At 43.4% G+C, this 25,822-nt stretch overlaps 2 protein-coding genes across 2 annotated transcripts in view; one reads left to right on the top strand and one right to left on the bottom strand.

Annotated features, from left to right (window-relative positions):
• Window positions 1-7,242, top strand: part of GLP1R (glucagon like peptide 1 receptor) — a 94,778-nt gene extending 87,536 nt beyond the window's left edge. Inside the window, exons 11-13 of the mRNA XM_039528194.1 lie at window positions 243-381; window positions 1,274-1,315; window positions 4,920-7,242. Coding sequence (XP_039384128.1) covers window positions 243-381; window positions 1,274-1,315; window positions 4,920-5,087 — 349 coding nt within the window. The 3' untranslated portion in view covers window positions 5,088-7,242. The remainder of the gene's footprint in view (window positions 1-242; window positions 382-1,273; window positions 1,316-4,919) is intronic.
• Window positions 7,243-10,901: 3,659 nt separating this feature from the next.
• Window positions 10,902-14,286, bottom strand: SAYSD1 (SAYSVFN motif domain containing 1). Its single transcript, XM_039532305.1, has 2 exons — window positions 14,128-14,286; window positions 10,902-13,914 (listed from the first exon to the last, which is right to left on the bottom strand). Exons 1-2 carry the CDS (start codon window positions 14,248-14,250, stop codon window positions 13,579-13,581), a joined length of 459 nt encoding a protein of 152 aa, XP_039388239.1. The 5' UTR covers window positions 14,251-14,286; the 3' UTR covers window positions 10,902-13,578.
• Window positions 14,287-25,822: the final 11,536 nt, after the last annotated feature.

The following is a 25,822-nucleotide window of genomic DNA, read 5'->3' as shown; positions in this document are numbered from 1 at the left end:
TCTGAATGTACTTTACAAACATTATTGAATTAATCCTCACAACCCCATATTGTCATGTGGAAACATTATCCCCGCGGCACATGGGAAAACTCAGGCACATTGTGGTAAAATAACTTTCCTGAGGTCACCTGATGACTCCGCGAGTCAGAAACAGAACTAAGGAGTCCTAACTTCCAGATTTCTGTGCTAAATCAGTAGCCGCTATACTGCCTGCTATGACTTCCCTTTCTTTATTACTTTAGATTGGCCAAGTCTACATTGACTCTGATCCCGCTGCTGGGGACCCATGAGGTCATCTTTGCCTTTGTTACTGATGAGCACGCCAGAGGAATGCTACGCTTTGTGAAGCTCTTTTGTGAACTCTCCTTCAACTCCTTCCAGGTAACACCCAGGAAATACATATTCAACCCAGTTTGTATGTTAAATGCTGCTGGAGACCAGTTTGTCTTTCATGGCAGTTACCCTAAATTTCTCTCCTAATTCAGCTCCGGATGTTAGACGATTATGAACCTAGGAGAAGTAGGGTAGCCAGAGTGCTAAAATCAGGTGGCCAGAGTCCCGGTCCTGGCATCCACACACACTCCTTTTTAGTGCTTCCTAGATCTCCAGCAGTGATCTGACCCTTGCATCCGCATGTTAATTTCCGTTTTATACGCAAAACCTAAAAACAAAAATTTCCCATGGTCTCCTGGGAAACTGTAATGGTGTCACCCAGGGCAAATTATATGGCTGCTACAATACCTTTTTGGAAATCTGACCCTTGAAAGGCACATCTGTAGGACTGTAACTGTGCATGTGGAGAGGTAGTTAAGAAGTATGGATAGAAAGGATGTGGGGGATTCTGTAATGATTCTTTTTTAGCTGTTGTCTCACATGTGACCACTTTATAGGAATCTCCCCATTTGTGGTGGGTGGCCATTATTCTTCTAAACTTCCCACAGCCACCTACAGCCTGCATTCAATGTTCCCATGAATTGCTGATGTATGGAGTATTATAGGCCACGGTCAGGGAAAGGGGAGAGTTTTAAGGAGCAAGGGTTGGGGGAACCTAAAATGTGCTTGTCCTGTGAGAGCTGTTTGGGTTTATGTCATCAAGATATTTCTCAGCAGAGAGGAATAAACTCTCATCCACTTTTCTGTTTCTTCCTCTAACTATGGAGCACTCCATGTTGGAATGAGATTCTCCTCCCCCTGCAGGTTTGACTAGCAAAACTTGGAGCATTTCTGTGGGCTGTTTTTCTGACTGCTGTTCTGTTGTCTTGTTGGATTTCAGGGACTTATGGTGGCGATTCTCTACTGCTTTATCAACAATGAGGTACGAGAGACACCAGACCAGCTCCAGCTTGCCATAGCAGCATCCACTGCAGAAAAAAGAAATAAAAAATGGTCGTTAACTATTAATTGTATCAGTTTAGGTTTGTTCTAGGGTTCCTGCATACAGTAATGACCCACTGGAGGAAATTAGAGGGTGATTTCTCATCACACAGACTATGGGAAATGTTTCAGGCTACATAATTCAGGGATAGTTGTGGGCAGAGTCCTGCAAGTTTCTTTGATGCAACCTTTTCATAGGTTCATCTAGTCTGAACTCCTGTATAACACAGGCTATAGAACTTCCCCTAAAACAATTCCCAGAGCATATCTTTTAGAAAAACATCTAGTCTTGATTTAAAAATTGTCAGTGATGGTGAATCCACCATGACCATTGGTAAATTGTTCCAGTGGGTAATTTCTGTCACTGTTAAAGATGTATGCCTTATTTCCAATCTGAATTTGTCTAGCTTCAACTGACAGCCATTGGATTGTGTTGTACCTTTCTCTGCTCGATTGAAGAGCCCATTGTTAATTATTTGTTTCCCACGTAGTTACTTAAAGACTGTAATCAAATCACCCCTAAACCTTCTCTTTGTTAAGCTACATAGATTGAGCTCCTTGAATCTATAACTATGGAGCACATTTTCTAATACTTTAATCATTCTTGTGGCTCTTCTTGGAATTTATCAATATCTTTCTTGAAATTGTGGACACCAGAACTGGACACAGTATTCCAGCAGTGGTTGCACCAGTGCCAAATACAGAGGTAAAATAATCTGTCTACACCTACTTGAGATTCCTGTTTATGCATTCAAGAATCACATTAGCCTGTTTGACCACAGTGTCACACTGGGGAGCTCATGGTCAGCTGATTATCCACCATGACCCCCAAATCTTTTTCAGAGTCACTGCTTCCCAGGATAGTGTCTCCCATCCTGTAAGTATGATCTACATTCTTTGTTCCTAGATGTGTAGTTTTACATTTAAACACATTAAAACGCACACTATTTGCTTGCACCCAGCTTACCAAGAAATCCAGATTGCTCTTTATCAGTGACCTGTCCTCTTTATTATTTGCGGCTCTCCCAATTTTTTTGTCATCTGCAAACTTTAGCAGTGATGATTTTGTTTTCTTCAACATTATTGAGAAAAATGTTAAATAGTGTAGGGCCAAGAACCAATCCCTGCAGGATCCCCTAGAAATACAACTATTCAATGGTCATTCACCGTTTACAGTGACATTTTTGAAACTTATCAGTTAGCCAGTTTTTAATCCATTTAATATGTGGCTTGTTAATTTTATATCGTTCTAGTTTTTTAATCAAAATGTCTTGTAGCACCAAGTCAAACACCTTACAGAAGTCTTGATATATTACGCTGGCACTGTTACTTTTATCAATCATACCTGTAATCTCATCAAAAAAGATATTATTGTATTACTGTCCTTTAATTTTTTATTAATTGAGTCTCATATCAGCAGCCCCATTATCTTCCTCAGGATCAATGTCAGACTGACAGGCCTATAATTATCTGGAACATCCTGTTTACCCTTTTTAAATATGGGCACAACATGAGCTTTCTTCCAGTCTTCTGAAACCCAGTGTTCCAAGACTTATTGAAAATCAGCATTAATGGTCCAGCAAGCTCCTTGGGCAGCTCTTTTAAAACTCTTGGATGCAAGTTATCCAGATCTGCTGATTTTGAAATATCTAACTTTGTAGTTGCTGTTTAACATCCTCCTGAGATACTAGTGAAATTGAAACAGTGTTATATGATATGATCACATTGTTTTTCCCCCCTCAAATACAGAACAGAAATATTTATTGAACACTTCTGCCTTTTCTGCATCATTATTGATAATTCTATCATTTTCATCTAATAATGGACCAATATCATTGTTAGGGTTCTTTTTGTTCCTATTATATTTAAGGACAATAAGAAGGAATTTTTTAAGAATGCTGGCCATAGATGTCTCCTTATGTCCCTTTGCTTCCCTTATTGATTTTCTACAATTCCTAGCTTCTGATTTATTATTCATTACTATCAACTTCTCCTTTCTTCCATTTGTTATATATTATTATATAATAATACATAAGAAACCTTGTGGACCTGGTAGAACTCAGTGCTGGAAATTTATTTGTTTGATATCTTTGAAAGAGATTATAGCTGACCCCATCAGTTTGCCTTAAAAGTATCTCTGCTTTATTTTGAGGAATTTGGAACCAGAACCATTGCCTTTTGGTTCCAAAAACTCAGTTAAGGCGCAGTTGGTAGCTCAGAGAACAACTCTTTTAACTAACCCCTCTAGTGGGTTTCTTATCCTCTCTGTGGCCCAGGAACTAGAGGACAACATGACTCATTCAGACACACTAGTCAAAATTAGTCCATTACAGCAGACATGGGATGGCGAGTTTCATGCACGCTAAGCTTCCACATCTGGATGTGCCATATTCTGGTCCCTGCTTCAATTTAAGATATGACAATTAACTGATGTATGACGGTACTAGGCACAATGGTTTATTTTATGCACATAGATTTTTATGCTTAACTGCACTGCATAATCAAAGGTACCGTATAATGTCCTTCAATATCTGGTGTAATGCTGTTTGGAAGGACACTGTCAAGGTATCTTTCATCACTGGCATTTTTCTTTAACTCACTATTATTGTCAAGAACCTATTGGGAGCTCAAAACTTAGATGAGGGTTTCTATTGGATTTATCCTTTATTGATGCAATTCTTGAGCCTGCTGTTTGCTGAAGTAAATAGTTGCTATTTCTTTGCCTTGTAGAATGAACATGTCGAAAATCCAAAGGGCCAAATTCATCCAAGATGTAATACCACTTAAATCAATGGAATTACACAGGGATGAATGTAGCCTCAGATCTTTAGGTGTTTTCAGTTATAAAACATGGAAGGAAAGTTAGCTCTTGGTCTACAATACGAATTTATGCCAGTATAACTACATTGCTATGGGGTGTGGAAAATCCACACCCTTTATACCGACCAAACTCCCTCTGTAGACAGTACTGTGTCAATGGGCTTCTCCTGTCGAAATAGCTACTGCCTCTCAGGGAGGTGGAGTATCTACACCAAGGTAGAGTCTTCACTAAGCGCTACAGCGGCACTGTAAGGGTAGACAAGACCTTGGACACTTTGGCTGTGCTTGCGTTAGGAAATTGATTTATTCCTTTATTGATGCAATGGGTATGTGCAACAGTTGCTGCTGAATTGGTGCTAAAAACTAACTGCAAGTGCAGACAGGGCCAGACCATATTTAGAACAGTTTCAGAACTGCAGCTGAGCACTGTTTGGAGCAAGGTAATATAGACTAGGCTTGCTGGTGCCCGCTGCATAGCATAAACAGGTTTATTTATAGAGATAAGAGTAAGTGCTGTCATTATTTTACTTATGAAATAATGGTGTGATGGACCAATAAGGTAATTAGGGAGACCATTTGAAGCAATAACAAGGGAGCCTTAAAACCTTGCCAGTGTCCTTCAATAATGTGATACGTTATATTTTTTCCTGTCCCAAAATGGGATTATTTCAAGACTTGATTATTTCTGTATTAAATGCCTTTGTTTCCTTCTTTGCTCGTGTAAGGTTCAGACAGAGTTTCGGAAAAGCTGGGAACGCTGGCGACTGGAACATTTTTATGTCCAGAGAGACAGCAGTATGAAACCACTGAAATGTCCAGCCAACAGCCTAAGCAGTGGAGGCACAGTGGGCAGCAGTGTCTATGCTGCCACTTGCCAAGCCACGTTCAGCTAGGATTTCTACAGATGAAAATAGAGATGAGCCAGCTTACCCAAACTGAACTGTAGGAGGCACCTGAAGACCCTCAAATACCCAGGCAAGCAGCTTAAAAATGTCTGCTGGACCCAGAGACTTAACCTTCTGTTGCTCATTGCTGCAGGCAGCTGGACAAGGTTTTCTAAGGAAAGCAGTCTGCTAATATAATCAACACATCAGAGGATAAATTGAGCATGTCTAAAGTAAGTTTAAAGAGTTTGTTCCTGTTAATACACGAGGCCTCCAGGTGTCCAAAACTTAAGCAGTGCATTGATCCAGTCACAAACCGTAGGGTCAATGGCTTATTACTGTAGGTGGGCGAGCTGAGATCCACTGATTAAATTACAAGAATACAGAACATGACTATTAACAATAAACCATGTTTGTACTTTTACTGGGAAAGGTGAGGCTGATATTCACTATTTTTAGAAAGAGACATTAGTGGAGTTTGAACATATTTCCTCATGGCACAGTCACTGGGCCACAACAGTTAAATGGCAAGAGCATCCCAAAATCAAGGTTGGAGGTGTGCTTAACTGTTTGATGCGAAGGGGCAAATATGGGGTATCCATACAGCCTATAGCTGGAAACAGTAATGTGCACACGCCTGAATTTTTTTTAAGCTTCATTTGGAGAAGTATGTTCTGTGTATATTAGGGGCCTATCCTCCTGTTAATGAGTATGTGTTCTTTGGAGTAACGTTGACGTTGATAGTGTAACACCTGAACATTAAGCTTTTACATAGCACTCTGCACTGTCAGTTGGCTGCATACATATTAATATGGATGGAAGTAATGAGTTTCACCTCAGAGTAAGTGGCTGACCATGGATAGTTTTCTGTGGATGGTATGCTCTGTTTCTTGGGTGTACAAACATGCAAAAGTTATATAGTGGCCATTACACAACTTGCAACATTTTCTTCACTTTGAAATAATAGAATTCTTGGAGTTCTCTAGTGTACTCGCTTAATTTCCTTGTCTCTTGCCTTGTTTATTTTCTTTTGCATGATGTATCTTTAAGGCTCTTTTCTCATGATGCCAGGAACTAAAATATTAATTGAGTTTATTTAGTAACTACACTTTCAGCACTGAGGACAGCTCTCTGCTGTACTTTCTCTTCTGTGCTGGAGCTATTTAAATGTATGCTCTTAATGAGCCTTTAGAATGTCACCACTTACAATGTTGCAAGACGAAAGGAACTATTTATGTAAACTCAAAGCTCTTTCTAAAAATGAATGAATCCAGCCAGAGGACCAATCAAGGTGGTAATTGCCCTCAACTCCCGCTGAAGTCTACAGGAGCTGAGTGTGTGCAGTGTTGTGAAGGGCAGAGTGTACATGAGAAGAACAGTAAGAGAAGCTATATAACCCTCGCTCCAGTTGCTTGGGCCAGATCTACACTACACACTTACTTCAGTATAACTACCTTGCTCAGGCGTATCACTTCTCTGAGCAACGTAATTCTAACAACCTTCCCCTCCCACCCCTCCCATGTAGGCAGCACTATGTCAGCGGCAGAGCTTTTCCTGCTGCCGTAGCTACTGCCTCTCGCAGAGGTGGGGTAATTAAGCTGACCGGAGAGCTGTCTCCCATCCGCTTAGAGCATTTTCACCAGAAGTGCTGCAGCACTGATGCAGCTGCACCAATGCAAGTCTGTAGTGTAGACCTGCCCTTAGTGTGAAAGGACTTACTCCTGTGGTCCTTATTCAAGCAAACTGCCCAGTGAAGTCTGAGAACTTTTTATATGTAAGGACCAAAGGGTCAGGTCCACTGTTTATAGGCTTCAAATAATGTAATGACTTATTTCATGCCGTATTTCTGGCAAAATACTCCTCCTCTCCCTACATTGATCCCCTTACGTACCACTCTGACTGGTATTTCTCTGTCTCTTTGGCTGTAAATAAGCTTTGATTGTATTGGTTAAGACCAAAACTTTGACTCCTAGTTACCTTAGAGGCCTGCCTCTCTTCTCATGTTGTTTACTCCCAGTGGCATTCAGCCAAGGTACCCAACCTAATATGTATCTCATGTAAATGTCCTGCAGGTGGCAGGGCCATCTCAATCTTTGAGCTAGAGGCACAAAGGGGAAAAGAAGTAGTAGTAGTAGTAGAAGAACCAGCCCCCCCATAATCTTTATTGCAGTAGTTAGAGCTCCTAGGATGTTGGAGATCCAGGTTTAAGTCCACTCTGCTTAATTAGAAGCTGAGCCTCCCAAGGCTGCCCGGGCGGGGGGGGGGGGGGGAATTTGCCCTGGGCCCCACAGGGGCCCCCACCAGAGTTTTTTGGGGGCCCTGGAGCAGGGGTCCTTCACTCGCTCCGGTGGCCCCAAAAAACTCGCGGGGCCCAAGCCCCCCGAGCTTCTTCCACTCTGGGTCTTTGGCGGCGGGGGGTCCTTCCGCTCTGGGACCTGCCTCCAAAGTGCCCCAAAGACCCACGGTAGGGGGTCCTTCCTCTCTGGGTCCTGCCGCCGAAGATCCCAGGCCCCCTGAATCCTCGGGGCGGCCCTGGAGACTCCTACTTCCCAGGAGAGTGCTTTAGCCACTGGGATATAGTCATTTTTTCTCTGGTTCAATGACTATTTATTTAAAAAGTGGAACAGCTTCAACAAGACAAGTTCAGTGGTTAGGGTACTCAGACGGGAGACTCGAATTCAAATCTCTGCTCCACATCAGGCAGGGGAAGAAATAAAATCTGTGTCTCATAGCCCATTGGTAACCTGGGAGCATGTGGGGTAGGTAGCTCGGCTCCGGCAAGGAGCTGCCAGTGGAGCTGAGAGACCGCACTCTCAGCTCCCCACACTGCTCCTCTTAGGCCGATGGAAGCACTCCTGGTGAAGACATGCACCACTGCAGTAATTACTGAGGTGATTGTAAGTCGACTTAAGGTTGACTTGAGTGTAAACACACCCTCTGTCTCTCACTTTTTCTTTCTCTCTGGCTCAATGAGATAGGCACCTCAGATTGCGATTCACAAATAGATTAGGCTGCTCCCTACTTGCTATCTAAGAGGTGATGTTGATGACAAGGGTGTGGCCTAACCCTTGCTCCTCTTCATGTTAGGCACCTAAGTCCAGGCTGCAGGGAGGCACTTATCTCTGCTAGCGATCCACAGCCAGGAACCCCTCTCCTGGAGTCAGGCAGTTTAGGTGAGCTTAAGGTGTTTCCTGTGAGAATGAGCCAACTACTAGTTGTGGGACAGGCACATTGGGGGGTGGGGAGGTCGGTCTCTGGTTAAAGCTGTTCTACTGTGGATAAATGAGTGTCATTGATGAGCGAGCTTGGAAGAATGACTCTGTATCCTGGTGATTAGGACATCCACCAAAGGCGGTAGAAGACCCAAAGTCTAGTTCCTCTACTCCAATGACACTTTATCCATAATGAAACAGCTTCCACCAAAGAAACCAAGGGATCTGTATCTCCTTTTTCCCCACCCCACTAGATTGGAATATATCCTAGCTCAGTGGACTAGGACACGCTGAGAGGTGTGGGAGACCCCCTATTTAAATGCTTTCTTCATTTCAAGCAGATGGGGAATTGAATCGAGTCTCCCACATAACAGGTCAGTGCGCCAACCACTGGGCAAAAAGTTAAGTTTGGCTGCTCCTTCTGTTCAGATTCTGAATGGGACCTGATCTAGTAGGCAGCCTCTGAGCACATGTACTGAATTGAGCCCTGCATGCATGCCTTGGTTTGTGAATTGTTCTGGTGCTTAGGTGGGGAGCTAGGCATGTGGACACCTAGAAGGAAGCAGTAGTATGCCTGCCCTGAGGCTGAACCATAGGTGCTTAAGGAACTTTTAACATGTACGCACCAAATGAAGGTATGGCAGGTGTTTGGCGGCTTGCACTGGAGCCAAAATTGGGCTTTAGGCATCTAAGTCTAACATTTAGGCACCTAACTCTACCTTTGTGAATCTAGCCCTTCCTAATTCCCTTCACACAGGCATTAGCTTACAACACCATTTTTTAAAAATCTTATCCAATGTAATTGGTTATTCCTACAAAAGCTCAATAGTATCTTGTGAGCATCAGTGTCGGTGCATAATTAACCTATATCAGTTTTAAATTTGTTGCCTTTCCATTTCATTGATGGGGTTACTGTTCTTGTATTGAAAGGGTAAGCAGAAGCACCCAACCTATCTGCTGTATACCTCTGTCATGTCCCCTTATTTTAATTCTCTCAAAACTAAACAAGCCCCCATCTTTTCACTCTCCCCCCCATACGGAAGGCCCACCCTGCCTTATTTTCCTCACCCCACTCTAAAAGCCCTGCGAGGCACTTTAGAGACCTGATGAAGGCAAAGTGCATGCTTAAGTGCTTTGACAAACAGGACCGGATTGACATGAAAGCCAAAGCTGTAGGATCCCAGTGAATGGGCAGCATCACAATAGGTAAAATTAATGACTGACAAATGCAAGATACTGCACAGCCAAAGGACTAATTTAACTACTCATCCAGGGCTGGGTTCTAATTTAACTGTTACATCTCATGACAAAGCTTGGCTATTACTGTGGACAGCTTAATGAAGACTTGAGCATATTGTACAGAAGCGATTAAAAAAAAAGTTGGGACATTTACAGAGTAGGATAGAAAACTTGTAGTGTAAAAATGTTATACTGCCATGATCTAATTCAATAGTGTACCTTGCCTGGAATAGCACATTTACTTCGTCAGCTGCCTCAAAAGATACATAGCAAAACTGGAAAGGGTCCAGAGATGGGTGATGAACGTGATTACAGGCATGCAGAGATTTGAGTTTAGCAGAAACGGATGACAGGCACTTACAAGAAATGTGCTTTTGTCAGTGACTGAGAACTTGCTCCATCAATTAAGGGTTGAAAGTTTCACAGTCACTTTTCTTCCTGTTGCCCTTAAAGGGACCACTCCAAAACCCCCTGGAATACCTAAAAGCATGCCTAATACTTTATGGTAAAACACAAACAAGAAAAAATAATTTTGGAGGAAACTTTCAGGCATCCTCTTATTTGCCATAAAGAAAATATAAGCTCTCAATCCTTCACCTCTTGTGCAGATCATCTTTCAGAGACAAAAAAAAAATCATTTGTCAGATACATAAAGTTATAATGAAAAAAAAATCCTCACACCAGCCTGGTTCTTAGTGACCCAACATGTCAAAATATTTAGGCTAATTTATTACATCCTGCCTTTGGGAAAAAAAAACAAAACATTTTTCAGACAGGGCCTAGAAGATGGTTTTCACAGGTGACTAGCGTCTTCAATAAATCCTTTTGCTATCTTCTGTTACATGACTGCTGCCTATGCTTCAGAATTTGCAGTACCTTTTTAACCTGCATTTATGAACCCCGTGAATGTGTATTTTTTGTGTGCCTTGTAGCAACATGCTTACTCACTGTGATTATAATTTATTTCAAAGTGGTTGGAGCCAGACTTTAAATGCACATATAGTGATTTTTCACTCACTAAAAACCCTTAGTGACATACTTTGTCTATTCTTGCTGCTACAAAGAATGTGTACTCTCTCATAAATGTTTAAATGTTAATTTGTATTTGAATGTGATTTCTTCGCATGTAGAAACAGAAAGGCAGCTATAGATGTAGTACATGTTGACCATATAAGCTCCTTGTGCACATTAAATGGATGTGTAGTTTCCTTTTTTTCCTTGGAATGTAATTCCCTTGTCACATAAATCTGTTATTACTGGTGTGTGTTTCTTTCTTTTGGCTACTTTTTACACAGTTCTTGGTGGAATATTCAAGGAGAATTAAGTGACACACAAGTTATGATTCTCTCAAAGAAACAGAAAAGCCTTTATATAGTGGATATTAAATCATTTATTGAAAGTCTATGTCCTCAAGCGGTTTGCCTAAAAACATCATCTTCTGCAGTGTTAGTAACTTTCCTGATCTCTCTGTAGCGACAGCTACTACTCTGTTAGAATACATGGTGACCAATAGGACCCCCACTGGAATCAGATTGGACATCTAAATTAGTGTTTTGAACAAAAGTGTGAAAATCAGAAAAGATATTTTACTGGTATATGTTTGATACCCCAGTATCTTAGAAAGAATTACTAAAATTTCTAATCTAATCAGTCTAATTATCAAAGCAAACAATCCAAAGCTAGAAGTCTAATCACTAGCTAGAGAGCTGCATGAAGAGCCTCAAATGTGACTGGTGTCCTTCCACGCAGTGAGAGCATCTCACTATCTTCCACAAACAAGAATCCTTGAAGCACTTCTCTCTATTCCCTTTCCACCTCCTGCTGGTAACTTGGACTGCAAACAGTCATTTATACTATATATCTTTGTTACACAAAGGGAATAAATTACAATCATATTTAAAACATTTGATTTTCTTTTTTATGGGTATGGTCCCATTATGATACAATACATTCGAGGCAAACATACTAATATTAGTCAGTATTGAAAAGCCATGGCACAGATTATCAGAGTAAACTCCTCCATGGAGACTTGTACTAGAGAAACCTCTCCCTGTTTAAGGGATGGTAAAGTACAGCATCTGCCAGAGGCAAGGACCTCCAACAATTCAAGCTGAATGCCCAATGATGATAGACGTTGTCTCTGTCCAGCCAGAAAACAAAATGATTTCTTGGAATGGGAGATTATGCATATTTAATAACCAGGACAAAACAGCATTATTGTATTTTTTTCCTGTGTTAGATCTCACCCACCTACAGTTGTGAACAGCTCAATAACTATAAAGATATCACTGCTCATTACATAAGCAATCTTGGCAGAGCTTGAAGCTCTAATGGTTATTTTTCATCTCCTGAAGCCTAAATTTTACTTTGAAACCAGAAGTAACTCTTGGACTGGATTCTAAAGCAGGAAAATTTTATTATAATAAATCACATTCCCATAAGGATTAAGTAAAATGGGAAAAAAATCAAACCTTATGCTACAGGCTGTAAACTTGGCTGAGTGCTGAGTATAACCCATCCTCCATGCAGCATTACAAAGGAAGCTAGGTGCCTTTGCATGGGCATTCACACAATGTGTGGGGTGCTGGGCTCAATACCGCCTCTGTTGAAGAGTTTATTCCTTAATCTACATAATTAAGAATATTATAGCAAATTATGGGTACCAAGTCAGCTGACTTTCCCGCACCATCCCCAGTTCTGTGCCTCATTTATCATCATCCCTTAATAAATGGCAGCACTAGCAGCCTGCCGAAGTGCAATTACAGTGATAAGGGAAGAAGAAACAGTTATTAATCATACTATTAAAAGCCTAGCTAGAGCTAAATAAAATCTGTTAATTGTTATTGACACTGTTTGAGATTCCCCAGCAGCTAAATTTACCCCTTGCTGCGCAACTGTGTCCCAAATTTCAACTTTCATTTAAAAAACATTTGGTTTCTGGCAGAAAGAGCCTTGAAAACATGAACTGAATGTAGAGGTACAGAAAGTCTGACAATAGCTCAGAGGTGTAAACTACCCCATTCATTACAATCAGGGCCCTGGCGACTCTGCTGTCCTGTAATTTGGAATTTTTCCCACTATATACCACTCAGCATTTTTGCTGTGGAATTTGCTATGCTGCTGCAGTCAAGCGCCCATAGGACATGCCTGCAGCTGCCTTTTGATCTTCAGCTTTCCCCACAACAGAGAAGTAACTGGATTATAGTCCATGTTCCCTGCACTGTCCCATAGAGGAAGGCAGTGGGTCAGTCAGCTCCCACTTACCTTTAGGTGGGGGACCAGTTGAGGCCAGGACAGTGGGCTCAGCCCCCCCCCCTTAATCCCATCCTCTCCCACTGCACAGCAGAATAAAAACAAACTTTCATAAAAAACGGTTGGAAATAGTAAATACAACACATTTTAAATCCTTCAATATTTTCAGCTATGACACATTTATATGTATGGGGGAGAGGATAAGAAACAAGAATGAAGGGTCTTTCAGGGGCAGTAGAATTAAGTTAACACTGCTGTGAAATTTGGTCCCAGAGTAGCTGGGGTCCTGACTCTGAAAGCCAGGCTAGGCATGGATTCTTCATTCGGCTGCTTAATATTAAGATACCAATCTTAGCAGGTTAATTGTTGTCATTGGTGGGCCAGCAGCATAAGAAAATAAAGGCAAGGAGGTTCAGACTGCCCTGCCCTCTGAGGTACCAGAAGCCTTAGCGTCCAGAAGTTGTGTACAAGGCCAGCTCAGTCCATTACAATTGGCACCACTTTGTGGCCATAACTTCAAGCCACCAGCCGTCAATTAAGGCATTTCACCTGGAACGGAGCTGGCTACGTTCTTATTGGAGCCACCTCGAATTCACTCCCTTAGCGAGGAGAGGCTCCGCCCACGAAGGACAGTTGGTTTGGCAGCGCGACGCGGATTTAGTTCACACCTGAGGGGTGCGCCTGAGGCCTGCCAGCGAGCAGGGGCAGCGCAGCGTAAGGAGGCACCAGCTCCCGGAGGGAGGCGCGCACCCAGCTCCTGCCAGTCAGGCTGCGCCCCCAGGGCCCGGGCGCAGCCGCTACCGCCCGGCGGCGGGCCCGTAGTGTAACTCGCGCTCCAGCTGCTCCGCGGTGAGCGTGCCCTGGATGGCCTGGCAGCCCGGGTTGAAGACGGAGTAGGCGCTGCGCTCCCCCGGCCGCCTCTCGCCGGGGCCGCGCATGCCGGCGTGGAGCCAGTAGAAGAGCGACAGGACGAAGCAGGGCAGCCCGAACTGCAGCTCCGCGGCGAGCCCCAGCAGCACCAGCCAGAGCAGGAACTTCAGCCAGGCCACGTGGCTCAGGAGAGCCCGGGCGCCCCACGGGGCGGGGGCACCGGCAGCCACGTCCTGCGGGGGTCCCGGCCTGCGCGTCTCCTCCTGGGGGGCAAGAGCAAGCGGGGTGTGGGTGGGGGTGTGTGCGGGGGGGCACTGCGCCCTGCGCGGGGCTGCCCCGCTCCTCCGGACCCCCCCCCCAGCGGCCTCCCATGCCCCGCCCACCGCGCTGCAGAGCCCCAGGGGACCGAGCCTCCCGGCGCCACCGCGCGCGTGGCGGACGCAGTGAGTCTTGGCCCCGGTGCCCTCCCCCCTCACCTGGGCGGGGCGGTCCCGCGGGCCGAGGCCTGCTTCCGGCCCCGCGCGCTGCTCTGGCGCCGGGGCTGCCGTGGGCTGGGGGGCGCGGCGCGCGGCTCGGAACTGCGCCAGCCTCCGCTCCATGGAGACCCGCGCGCTGGCTGCACCTCCCCAGGCAACCCGTTCCTACGTCACTGAGCGCTCCGGGGAGGGGCCACCCGCCGCCCCGCCCCCAGCAGTAGGGGGCGGAGCTATGGGGCGGGGAGTGGGGTCCTTGTCTCTCCCCTCCACGCTAGGGGGCAGAACCAGGCACCTGCTGGGGCACCAGGACTGAGTCGCTGGGGGCCGGAGCCAAGGGCTGTTGCCTCAATGGAGGCAGATTTAAGGCCCAGCCACAGACTGGCAGGGGGGGGCCAAGTGCCCCAATGCACAGGGGACTGGCACAGATGAAGGACCCTCCCTAGGGGAGGCGGATGGATGGGACCAGAGGTGGGGCCCATCCCCTTCTTCCGCAGCGGCCTGGCTGGTGCTCAGCCCCATACGTTTGCAAGGAGGCGGGGGCACCTGCAGCTCTGATCAGGGTTTGAGTTGGACTAAGCTGTTTGCCTCGGTGCCAGAGAGCGCGAGTGCCAAGGACTGCTTGGGTTAGGCTTGGCTCTGTAATGGGCTGGGTCATTTGACGGGTTTTTACAGTTGTTGCCTTTCACTGATTGGTCTCCGGCCTTGTGGTATGAGACAAGGTATATGGTATGCTGGCCCATGCCTTTCTTTTTGTAAGGACCAACCTATTTCAGAGGGAGGGGAGTGGGGATGTTTTTCCAACTCCACTTTCTTTTAGTAGTTCTAGTTTTGCTGCATACAACATTAAGTTACACATAAAAATATTAAAATAATTGTGTGTACTTACATTATTAAAAAAGATCATCCTCGCTCTCTCCATCCTCAGTGGTCTCTGTTACCTCAATGTGCTACATTCCCATGCTGAACTGCTGAAGCATAGCCTGATGTGGGACAAAAAATTAGAGCATAGGCTATGTCCAGTGGGCAGGCCAGAAGTTCATGGGATGCAGCCTTCTGCTCCTCTCCTGCTCCCAGTGCCCCCACAGGTACTGCATCCCTCCAGCCTAGGCCTCCTTAGAAAGAGGGGGGCATGCAGGGGACATGAATCTCCAAAGGGGCTTAACAAAAAGAAGTTTGGAAACCACTGGTCTAATGAGAGGTTCCCCTTAAATGACTGGAAGTGATCATGGCAAAGGGAGAGAGAAACACAGTAAGAAGTAGACGTTAATTTAATAGCAGTGGTGGATACTGAAACAAAAACACTTGTAGTAATATCAGGTGTTAAAGAGAGGCCCTTTAAATGCTTCAAAAACAGAGGCTGAAACACGGCTTTTAAGATGGAAAGCAGCATATAGGCATAGGCGCAGGTATAATAGGCATGGGGAGGCTAAGCCTTCCCACGCAGGATGCGGCACACTTCCCTTTGGATGCACACCACCAGCCTGCCACCTATGGAGCACCACAGCCTAAGTGGGGCCTAAGGTTGAATGTGGGCAGGGCCTCAGGCTGGAGCAGGGGGCAGGGCCACAGTCTGGGTGCTGATGAGCACCTCCGCCCCCTTCTAGGGAGCTTCCGGCCCTCAGGCCCAGCTTCCCCAAATGCGGGAGTCATGCGCCACCCATGCATGCAGGTTATGCTTAACTGGCATAAATGGCAACAAAACTATTTTAAGTCACAGAAGCCTATGGGATTACAAAGACCAATTAGCACCTTCTACAAACTCACTTTTTAGACCTAGTAAAATTGAACTAGCCTTTTTTTTTTTTTAAATACAACTTAAAAGCATGGAAAGCTGGTTCAGTCATTATTTCAACCTTCTGCTGCTGTCATTACACCTCTGAAATGCAAACTATCTTACAGTAGGTGGCTGTGGGTTTATTATCTCTGTGGCAGTAATGCTCTGTTACCAACGAGGTGTCGCTTCCATTCTATTCTGTAGTTTCCAGTTGCTTATAGCTCTTTCAGAAATTACCTTGGGTTGGGGGGAGTGGAGTGGGGTGGGGGATGAAGTTTCTCATGCTTGGTGTTTGGAAAATTAAATACAAATCCATGGTGCTGTTTTCAGTTATTTTAGGGTGGGGGAAATTTTATTTTTCAACTAAGATAGTTCTCAGCTGCATATTTTACACTCAGTTACAGATCAACTTTGTTTTAAACATTAAGCCTTACACCTGTGCCATGCGGAATCAAAATTTTTGCCTTGTTTAAAGAAAGGTGGTCTTCAAATAAAATTCCAAATGTTTTAAAATACCATGCATAGGACCTTGGTTTGCTGCCTGATTTATCTAGTATGCGGGATAAAATGTCCTTCTGGTGCTGATGAACATATCAAATAGTGCACATCTGAAGTACTGAAGTTCGGACAAAAACATGAGCACTTAAAGAGATGAATCCACACATGCATCAGCAGTGGTTAGTATGAGAAAAACACATATAATTAATCTTTACTATCTGTATATATGACTTATTAGTTAGGTATTGAACTTATAATTATTTCTGTCAAAGTCTCTATATTATATTTGTTATGCTGTTTTCTTTTGGTATGGGGCAACCCACTTTTTCTGACTGTTAAGGGCAGTGAAAGGTTGCTATGAGAACCTTAACTTGGAATGTCTTAACTTTTGTGCAATTGTAACTTCATTCTTAACTGTATATTACAAACACAGAGACTTAATTCAATCCGTATTAGTATCCACCCACGCTAAGTGACCATCCCTAAATATCTCTTCAATGTGACCAAGAACTGCTTAAAATAGTCCCCATGGCAAAACAACCTGGGCAACCTCTATCTACAACTATAATGACCATATGGCCTGTGTAGCCCAACAAGCCCTAACACTGGATCCTCAGGCAGTTTCATTTAAAGTAAGCAGCTGATACGTAGACTCCCATTGTTGCTGGGAGCTTTGAGAGTTTCCAGTTAAAGTCCAACATGTTTATAAACATCATCTGATTAGCTGTTCAAAGTAAACTCAGCATTTGAAAAGGCCACTGCTTTAAGAGACTTAAGAATAGTTGCTTAATATATCATTTTCAAAATATGTTTATGCTGTACACACACACACATATACAAGCATGGCAAGATATGCTCAGGCTATGGCAGATTTAGTTCAAAGTGAGGCAAGTATCTCTTATTCTTGCCGCAATAAAAGGATCTGCTTTTAACTCAGTTTCTTGGCTCCTGTTCATGTCTTTTATCTTTGGCATGTCATTCTTATAGCTACTATCAAATGGACAGACCAGCTCAGGCCCATCCCTATAGGCCAATTCACTGCTATGTGAATAGCAAAGGAGTTAAATATATTAGTATATGTTCAGGCCAATTCACTTGTATGTTAATAAGCACTCAAAGGAGATGTTAATTGTATTGTTTTTACCTATCTATATCCTGTTGTTTACTATTATATTTACATTATGCATGCCTGGTAATTAAATAACACTAGATCAAAGTTTGTGATAATGTAAGAGTGTATTCAGGTGTCAGAACTTTGTGAAAACTAATGGAATGTTACTTGTATTGTTTTCACTTATCTATTCCTATTATAATGTAATGGTAGGTATTTCCATTATGTGTATCCCTGTGATTAAATAAATCATCAAATGCAAATGAAGAGGAGTGCTAAATTCAAAGCCATTGACCATTGTGTGGGTACATACACTTGTCAGATTGTTGTCTGTGAAAAGAAGCTAGAAATACTGATTTAAAAAGTTCCTTTATCTCTGGACTGTTTGGGTTCTAACACAGTAGAATAACCGAACAAGAAAATGGAGATCCCTGAAGTTATTTTGGGTAGCCCTGAAAAGACTTTAGGGAAATTGGCAGATTACTACATCTCTGTTACCATTTTGGACTTACAATCTTTGACTTAATGTACCTGCGATAGCCTCTCAATAACTCTTTTGTTTTTCTTGGCTAATGAACCTTTGGTTTACTAGAGAATTGGTTGCCAGCATTGTCTTTGGTTTGAGATCTAGAGTACCAATTGATTTGGGGGTAAGTGACTGGTCCTTTGGGACTGGAAGAAAACTGATGTGGTGTGATTTTTGGTTTGTGACCATTATCACTAAGTCCAGTTTGGCTGGCTGGCAGGATGGAGAGTCTAAGGGGACTGTCTATGACTTTATGGCAAAATTGGTATAGTGATCCAGGAGTGCATATTTGTTACTGGTTTGGTGAAATCTAATTATAGATTACACCACCAGTTTAGGGTGTCTGCCCTGTTTTCTGACATCTGACCTGAGATTGGTGCTCAGAGTGGTGAGACACTGCAGACAGCGTTGACAGCTACAATAATATATGACAGTCCATCTGCTTTCAAAAACAGGAGTAAGATCATTGTAAGAATTTGGATTTTACTTAGCTTTATGCCAAACCATGACTGCTGTGTCCTATACATGCAAAGCAGCTGTGATAAATGAAGTGTGTGTGTGTGTGTGTGTGTGAGAGAGGGTGGTGGGGGGGGTTAGCTCCCTTTGATGAACTCCCAGCCAGCCAGTTAGCTGTAAAATCACTCTTGGTAACTGTTCTCTGCTTGCTTTACCTGTAAAGGGTTAAAAGTCCCCCAGGTAAAGAAAAGAAACTGGAAACCTAACCAAAAGAGCCAATGGGAAGGTAAAACTTTTAAAATTGGGAAAGAAACTTTCCCTTTGTCCATTGTTCTCTCTGGGCTGAAGAGATGGGCAGCAGGAATGCTGTGTGATGTTTGAACCAGATATGAAAACCATCAGATCCTATCTAGAACTACTTTTAATAATCCAAATATGTAAGTAAATTAGGAATGTTTAGGAAGACGCGATTAGGTTTATTTCCTTTTTTTTTTTTTTAATTTTATTTTAAAGGCTTGTGGACTCCTCTGTGCTAACCCCAGACGCCTTTGTTTGCTTGTAACCTTTAAGCTAACCCCTAAGAAAGCTATTTTGGGTGCTTAATTTTTGGAATTGCTCTTTTAAAAATCTAGCAAAAGCTTGAGTTCCAGATGTATTTTTTTCCTTTTTGTTTTTAATAAAATTTACCTTTTTTAAGAACAGGATTGGATTTTTGGTGTCCTAAGAGGTTCGTGCATGTTGTTTGATTAGCTGGTAGAAACAGCTAGTTTCCTTTATTTTCTTTCACAGCTCTTCCCTGGAGGGGGCGGAGGTGTGAAAGGGTTCGAGGGTACCCCAGAGGAAGGAATTCCCAAGTGCTCCTTCCTGGGTCCAAGGGTTTTTTTTTGCATTTGGCTGGTGGCAGCATTTACCAAGCCAAGGCCAGAGAAAAGCTGTAACCTGGGAAGTTTAATAGAAGCCTGGAGGGGCAAGTATTAATTTTTAAAATCCTTGTGGGCCCCCACTTTCTGTACTCAAAGTGACAGAGTGGGGATTCAGCCTTGACAGCAGCACGGTGACTGATTTATTTTTGTCCAGGCAACAAACAAGTGAAATAAAGGAGACTCTTATTCTTTAGACATTTTCACCTCTCAGCAATTCTGCAGGATACCTGTACCCTTAACCAAGTGTGAGCATCTTCATAGCTATGATATAAAATAATCTTTAGAAAATCAGAGTCACACAGGTCATTAGAACAGGTGGGACACAAGCTGCATTTTGCTTCATTTTCCCTCTTCAAGAACTTTTAAAACTAAAACTGGCTTTGGACATCATATACATTCTGCAAGACAGCAGGAATAAACTGAGTGATGTAAGGATTGACAAAATAAGAACCTACTCCAATTTGTGTCCAAAATGTAAAATGAATCTTTTTTTAGTGATCGCACAAGGGTCAATTATTTTTTTCCATTTTCACAAGTCTGCATTTTCTAGTTCCTTCTGGAAGCAGAAGGGCTGGAAAGCTAGTTGAAAGGCTATTCTTGAGGTATTTTGAGATGACTGGAAGCAGGAAGCAATAGAAATTTCACCAGGAAACCGCTTCTTTAAAAATTTCCATCCTAACTTAGCTGGCCTAAAGGGATGGAGAAAGCCCCTATGCATATATTAGATCTGGTCTTTCTGAAATTGGCACATCACTAAAACGGTACCACTACACCACAGCACCAGCAACCCATTTCTTCAATAATAAAGCCTTAATCAGATCTTTTGTCCAATAGAAGTCAAATCTTCATGGAAATGCTTCTCCAAAGCTCTTTCAGCCTCACAAAAAGTGTGAATTCTATCCAATTTTGTGCATGCCATACTATTCTGAAATAATATTGATGATCAAATTCTATTAATTCTCTTGAGTACAGATGTATTCCTCTAATTAATTGATAGGCACTTTCTCTTTCATGACATCAACATCCACTCATGCGGACAAGCTAAGTGCCATTAATTCAGGCAAAGGCAACTGATTATTAATATAATGATCTGACTATTAGTTCTATGGAGCTGAGGGAGAAAAGGCTGCAGTAGCTTTAGTTTGTGAGGGTTGTGAAAATGTGTATTAAATGGAATGGAGTGGGTAGACTTGGACTTATCTAATTCCTTACAGAGGTTTTTGCATGTGTTATTTAGAGCTGATTAGTAAATGGAGAGAAGAGACATTTGTTTTGTAAAACTTGTAATTTAGATTAATTTTTCCTCCTAAAATTCAAGTATTGGAGAATTAACTTTTAAAGAGACAGATTGAATTTTGGTTCCTTTTATATTAGGCCCCATCTACACTGGCAAGTTTCTGCGCAGTAAAGCAGCTTTGAGCGCTGTAACTCCTGAAGTCTACACACTGCCAAGCCACTTAGTGCATAGAAACTGCGCAGATGCAGCGCTCTAAAAAAAAAAAAAAAAAAAAACCATCTCGACGAGAGGCGTAGAGTTTTCTGCGCCGGGGCTACAGCACTGCGGTGCCAGTGTAGACACCGTGGTGATTACAGTGCTGCGATTGGCTTCCGGGAGGTGTCCCACAATGCCTGGTCTCACCTCCCTGGCCATTGGGTTGAACTCTACTGCCCTGCCCTCAGGTGACCCCACCCCATACATTCCTTTGCGAATTTGAAAGTCCCTTTCCTGTTTGCTTGGTGATGCGTGCAGTGGTCTCAGTGCATCTTTCCAGGTGGCCATGCCTGCTCCACGCAATCCCCTTCTTGGAGCAATGCTGAGCTGCTGGACCTCATCAGCATTTGGGGAGAGGAGGCTGTGCAGTCACAGCTGCGCTACAGCCATCAGAATTATGATACCTATGGACAGATTCATGATGCATAATAGAAAAGGGCCATGACCGGGACACATTGCAGTGCAGGGTCAAAGTAAAGGAACTACAGAACGCTTACCACAAGGTGCGGGAGGCAAACTGCCACTCCAGTGCTGCGCCCACGAGCTGCCAGTTCTACAAAGAGCTGGATGTGATACTCGGTGGTGACCCCACCTTCACTGCAAAGTCCCCTGTGGATACTTCATTGGCTTCGTTGCCAGTCGAGAGTGGACCGAGCCAGGAGGAGGCAATCTTGGATGAAGTGAGGGCTGGGGGAACCAGAGGCAGAGGATGACTCGGAGGCCAGAAATGCATGCAGTCAGGAGCTCTTTTCTATCCTGGAGGAGCCTAGCCAGTCATAGCAGTTGGATCTTGGTGAAGTGCAAACAGGAGAGGAGGCCCCTGGTACGTGGATCTGATTTGGGAATTGCTGAAGTGAGTTGTTGGGGGCAGGAGGGTTACAGAAAGCAGGCTTGTCTCCCACCTCATGCCTAGTTTGAGCGGTGGAACAGGCTGTTGATAGACTCCCTCACTTCACGTGACTCTCCCTCAGAGATCTCCAGGAAACTCTCATGGAGATACTGGGCAATCCGCTCCCACAGGTTCCTTGGCAGAGCTGCTTTGTTTCTTGCCCCATTAATGGTAACTTTCCCGCACCATTCTGCCATCATGGAGGCGGGGGGCAGGAGGGGGATGGGGACCATAGCTGCACACAGGCTAGCTGCATAGAGGCCAGGTCAGATGCCGCAGGCTTGGAGAAGACCCTCACTTGATTCCCTGCTCACCCTCAGCAACGAGGTATCTTCCATAATGATCACCTCCTGTGGAAAATGTGGGGACAGGAATGATTATCAGGCCCCTGCTACAGTGCTGGCTCTCCCCAAGTGCCCAGTGCTCAGTGTACAGCAGGGTCCAGGAAGAGTGATTTACCCTGCCCCTGCGGCTACTCACCGTTCTGGGGGTCTTGTTGCTTGTGTGTGCTTACCTGGGATTAGCCAGTTAGTGACAGGTGTGTGAGGACTGGCTGTGTTTTAAAGCATTGAAACAGTGTTGTCTGTGTTGCAAACAATACTGCTTCTGTAAAATGTTGCATTTAAACTTCACAGAGATGACCTTGGGAGCACGACTTCCCTCTTTGTTATCGGCAGCAGAATGGTTGTGAAGAATTAGAAAGTGTCCAAGAAGAACTAAGGAGGACTTTACGCATGAGGTTATGATGCACTCCGCCTCTGAGAAAAAGGAATTGAAGGAGTGGTGGGACAGTGAGAAGAGGGAACAAAAGGAGAATGCGGCACACCAGAAAGAAGCCACGGAGTGGCTCTTAACAATTATGGAGCGCCAAGTGGACATGCTCCAGGCAATACTAGCTCTTCAAACCAAGCAGCTCCGCACCCGTCCTCCCCTGCAGCCACTGTTGCAAACCTCTTTCCCATGCGCCCCCACATACACCACCAACACACTCTTATCAACCTCCTGGCTCCACACTCTACCCGCAGCATTCCACTCCTCCCTCCTCACAGTCCAGCAGTGTGGACTCCCAATACCCACTGCACGCAACACCCACCCATCTGCAGTTTGGCCCTGCTGAAGTACAGCACCCGCTGCATCGTACTCCAAAGGTGAAGGTTGGATATGATCCCTGGACATACACAAATTTGCAGCCAGCTTGGGACCTGTCCTCCTCTTGAGACTTTCCATTCCCCCATCTTCCTCCCTGCTGATGAATTTTTTCATTTGACTCTCTCCTCTGGTTATGTTAAGGCCCCTTCTTGCATCATGTGCACCAATCACCTCCTACCATTACAAGCACTGCAGTCACAAGCATAGCAACAAATATTACTGGCTTTCAGCTTCAAATTGCTGCCTCAAAGCATCCCTGATCCTTACAGAGGTGGAAAATAAAGGTGGTAGAGAGGACAGGTAATTTCCAAAACCACAAAGGGAGCGAGCATCAGAAGAGGCATTAGAATTCAGGAGATTTTCGTTCCAAGCCCCATGTTTGGACCATTAGATCATCTCTCTTCTATGGTCCTTGCTGACTCTGGAGACAGTAAATGCTATACATGTGCAAAGTATTCACATGAAAAAATACTGTAGGTTGAAAACAAAGGGCTGAGCAGCAATGTGGGTTTTAATCAAAAAAAACCCAAAACATAATTTTCAGAAGGCTTTTGTTAAAAGGACACCAACTTGAATCTAGCTATTTTTTAAAATGAGCATCTAAAGTACTATATCTGCTCCCTTAGACCTCCTGCCAATTTTTGTGGGTTGACAGTCAATTTTTACAATTTGTCTATTTTTCAAGTTGATTCAATTGCACAAACATACACTGATCTGCCACTCTAGCATTCTCCTACAACTAGCTTCACGCATACAAGGACTGCTATGCAAACCTTCTTGGTAAAAAGACAGGCTCTTGGTTTTTGGAGGAGTGGAACTTTTTAAAGGGATCTGGCTCTGCTATGGCAAGACATAGTCCAAGAATATTGTTCTGTCATCATATCACACTCAACATAATCACAGAAAAGCTGAAGATGATAGCCTCAAGTTCCTGCTGATGAATGTAACATTAGCAGTGAACAAAACCAGAATCATTCATGATCTGACTTTGGAAGAAACACCATATGTTGCCTGCATCATTGAGATCTGGTTTGATGTCATTGTCAGGCTGTCTAGAGTGGCTCACAATGGTGAGAGCCAACCTCAGGTCAGACTGTCAAGAAACAGGGCACAAACCCCAAACAGATTGTATGTTTTATAATTAGTCGACAGCCCTACTTGGGTTGGTGAAATCTAATTGCAGTTAACTCACGTGATTAACTCAAAAAATTAATCACGATTGAAACAATTAATCGCAGTTAAATTTATCTGGCAGGTAAATATTTTGCAACACCAGCTACAACAGTGCCAGGCGAACGCCTGTTCTCACATTCAGGGGACATTGTAAACAAGAAGCGGGCAGCATTATCGCCTGCAAAAATAAACTGATTTGAAACCCCACTATACCGCAACCCCGCATTTAGCGCGATGGGATTTTTTGGATCCCAAAGGTTGCGTTATAGCGGGGTTTCACTGTATTTCTTTTGGTTTTTTTACAGTGCAAATACTTGTAATCAAAAATAAATATGAAGCGAGCACTGTACACTTTGTATTCTGTGTCAAAACTGAAATCAATATATTTGAAAATGTAGAAACCATTCAAAATATTTAAATAAATGGTATTCTATTATTAACAGTGCAATTAATTGTGATTTATTTTTTTCATTGCTTGACAGCCCTAGTATTTATGTCATGTATTTGAACAAGTGTGAATTATAATTGTTAAAAGCAAATACTGATATTAAAACTAATATAAAATAGAATTTTATCTAAAAGAAAAAGTAAACAGAGTTGTCCCAGTATTATTTCCACGTCATGTCAATATTTCTTTTTATTGTGTTTCCAGTTTGTTTTGTTAATATACAGTGATCTAAAAAGAAAGCAAAATGCAAATTAAAACAGTGAGGGCAAGATTCTCCGCCGGTATGAACTGGTGCAACTCCATGGACATTAGAGGAGCCAATTTACACCCGCTGAGAATCTGGCCCTGACATGTTCTGATTCAGAATTTAGGTTTAAAGCCAAAACAAGACACTGAATTAAAACTTCGGTTGATTCGTGACTCTGAAGGAAACTTTCAGATTGAAGGAAATGAACAGCTTTTACTGTGTGTCTAACACAGCCATGGTTTACTGTAGGTCATTACCTCAATGATATAAATTCAGAAGAACTGTCCCATGGTCCTCTCCAGAGGTACCAAACTAAATTGATGTAAAATACTACCTTGTTATGAAAGCTTGCAATTGCTTCCCATGTTTTGGCCAGTGGAACATTTAAGAGTGAGCACTATTTATGCAGTTCTTCCTTCTGAGCTTGTGTAGGAACAGGTATGAAAAAATACAAACAGAAGTACGACAATAGTAAAAAGAACAAGATCAGGGCCCAGGTGAGCCTCCTCCTAACCAAGTCAGCAGCAGCAGTATAAAGTCTTATACAGAAAAGAAACGCTGAGAAAGTGAACCTCTGTAGATTGTTTTCTTGCTTATGTACAAAATACCTTTAGCTCTCACTGCTGCTACAATATGTATGTCCACAAGGTGGCAATGGTGGTATATTATTGGCAAGGAAAGTCTGGTTAAGAGTATCTCACAGAATTTCAGAGCTGCTTGTGTTTGGGGTAAAAAAACTGGTAGGTGAATTTTGTGGTTAATGTTATGTTCCAAGGAGACCTTTGAGAAAAAATGAGGATAGGTACATATTATAGCCTTGTCTTTGTAGAAAGTGGTGTATGGTGTGGGTCCTCCATAAGTGCTCCCAGCTCCTTCATTTGCCTTGCTGAGGTGATGGCAATTAGAAAAGAAATTTTGAGGGAGAGGTGGAAATGGGAGGTGGTCACCATTGGTTTGAACGGGGGTTTCCTTTGGGTGTTCAAAACCAGGTTATGGTCTTACTGGGGGG

The sequence above is a fragment of the Mauremys reevesii genome, linkage group 3 (genome assembly GCF_016161935.1).
Source record: "Mauremys reevesii isolate NIE-2019 linkage group 3, ASM1616193v1, whole genome shotgun sequence".
Lineage (NCBI taxonomy): Eukaryota > Metazoa > Chordata > Testudines > Geoemydidae > Mauremys > Mauremys reevesii.
The sequence above is the reverse complement of the archived record's forward strand: the minus strand, read 5'-3'. Positions and strand labels throughout refer to the sequence as shown.

Bases quoted from the DNA above. Each gene is read 5' to 3' on its own strand.
- SAYSD1 (XM_039532305.1), bottom strand. From the start codon at position 14,250: ATGGAGCGGAGGCTGGCGCAGTTCCGAGCCGCGCGCCGCGCCCCCCAG. The intron at 13,915-14,127 runs GTGAGGGGGGAG...CTTGCCCCCCAG, and splicing joins CGCGGGACCGCCCCGCCCAG to GAGGAGACGCGCAGGCCGGG.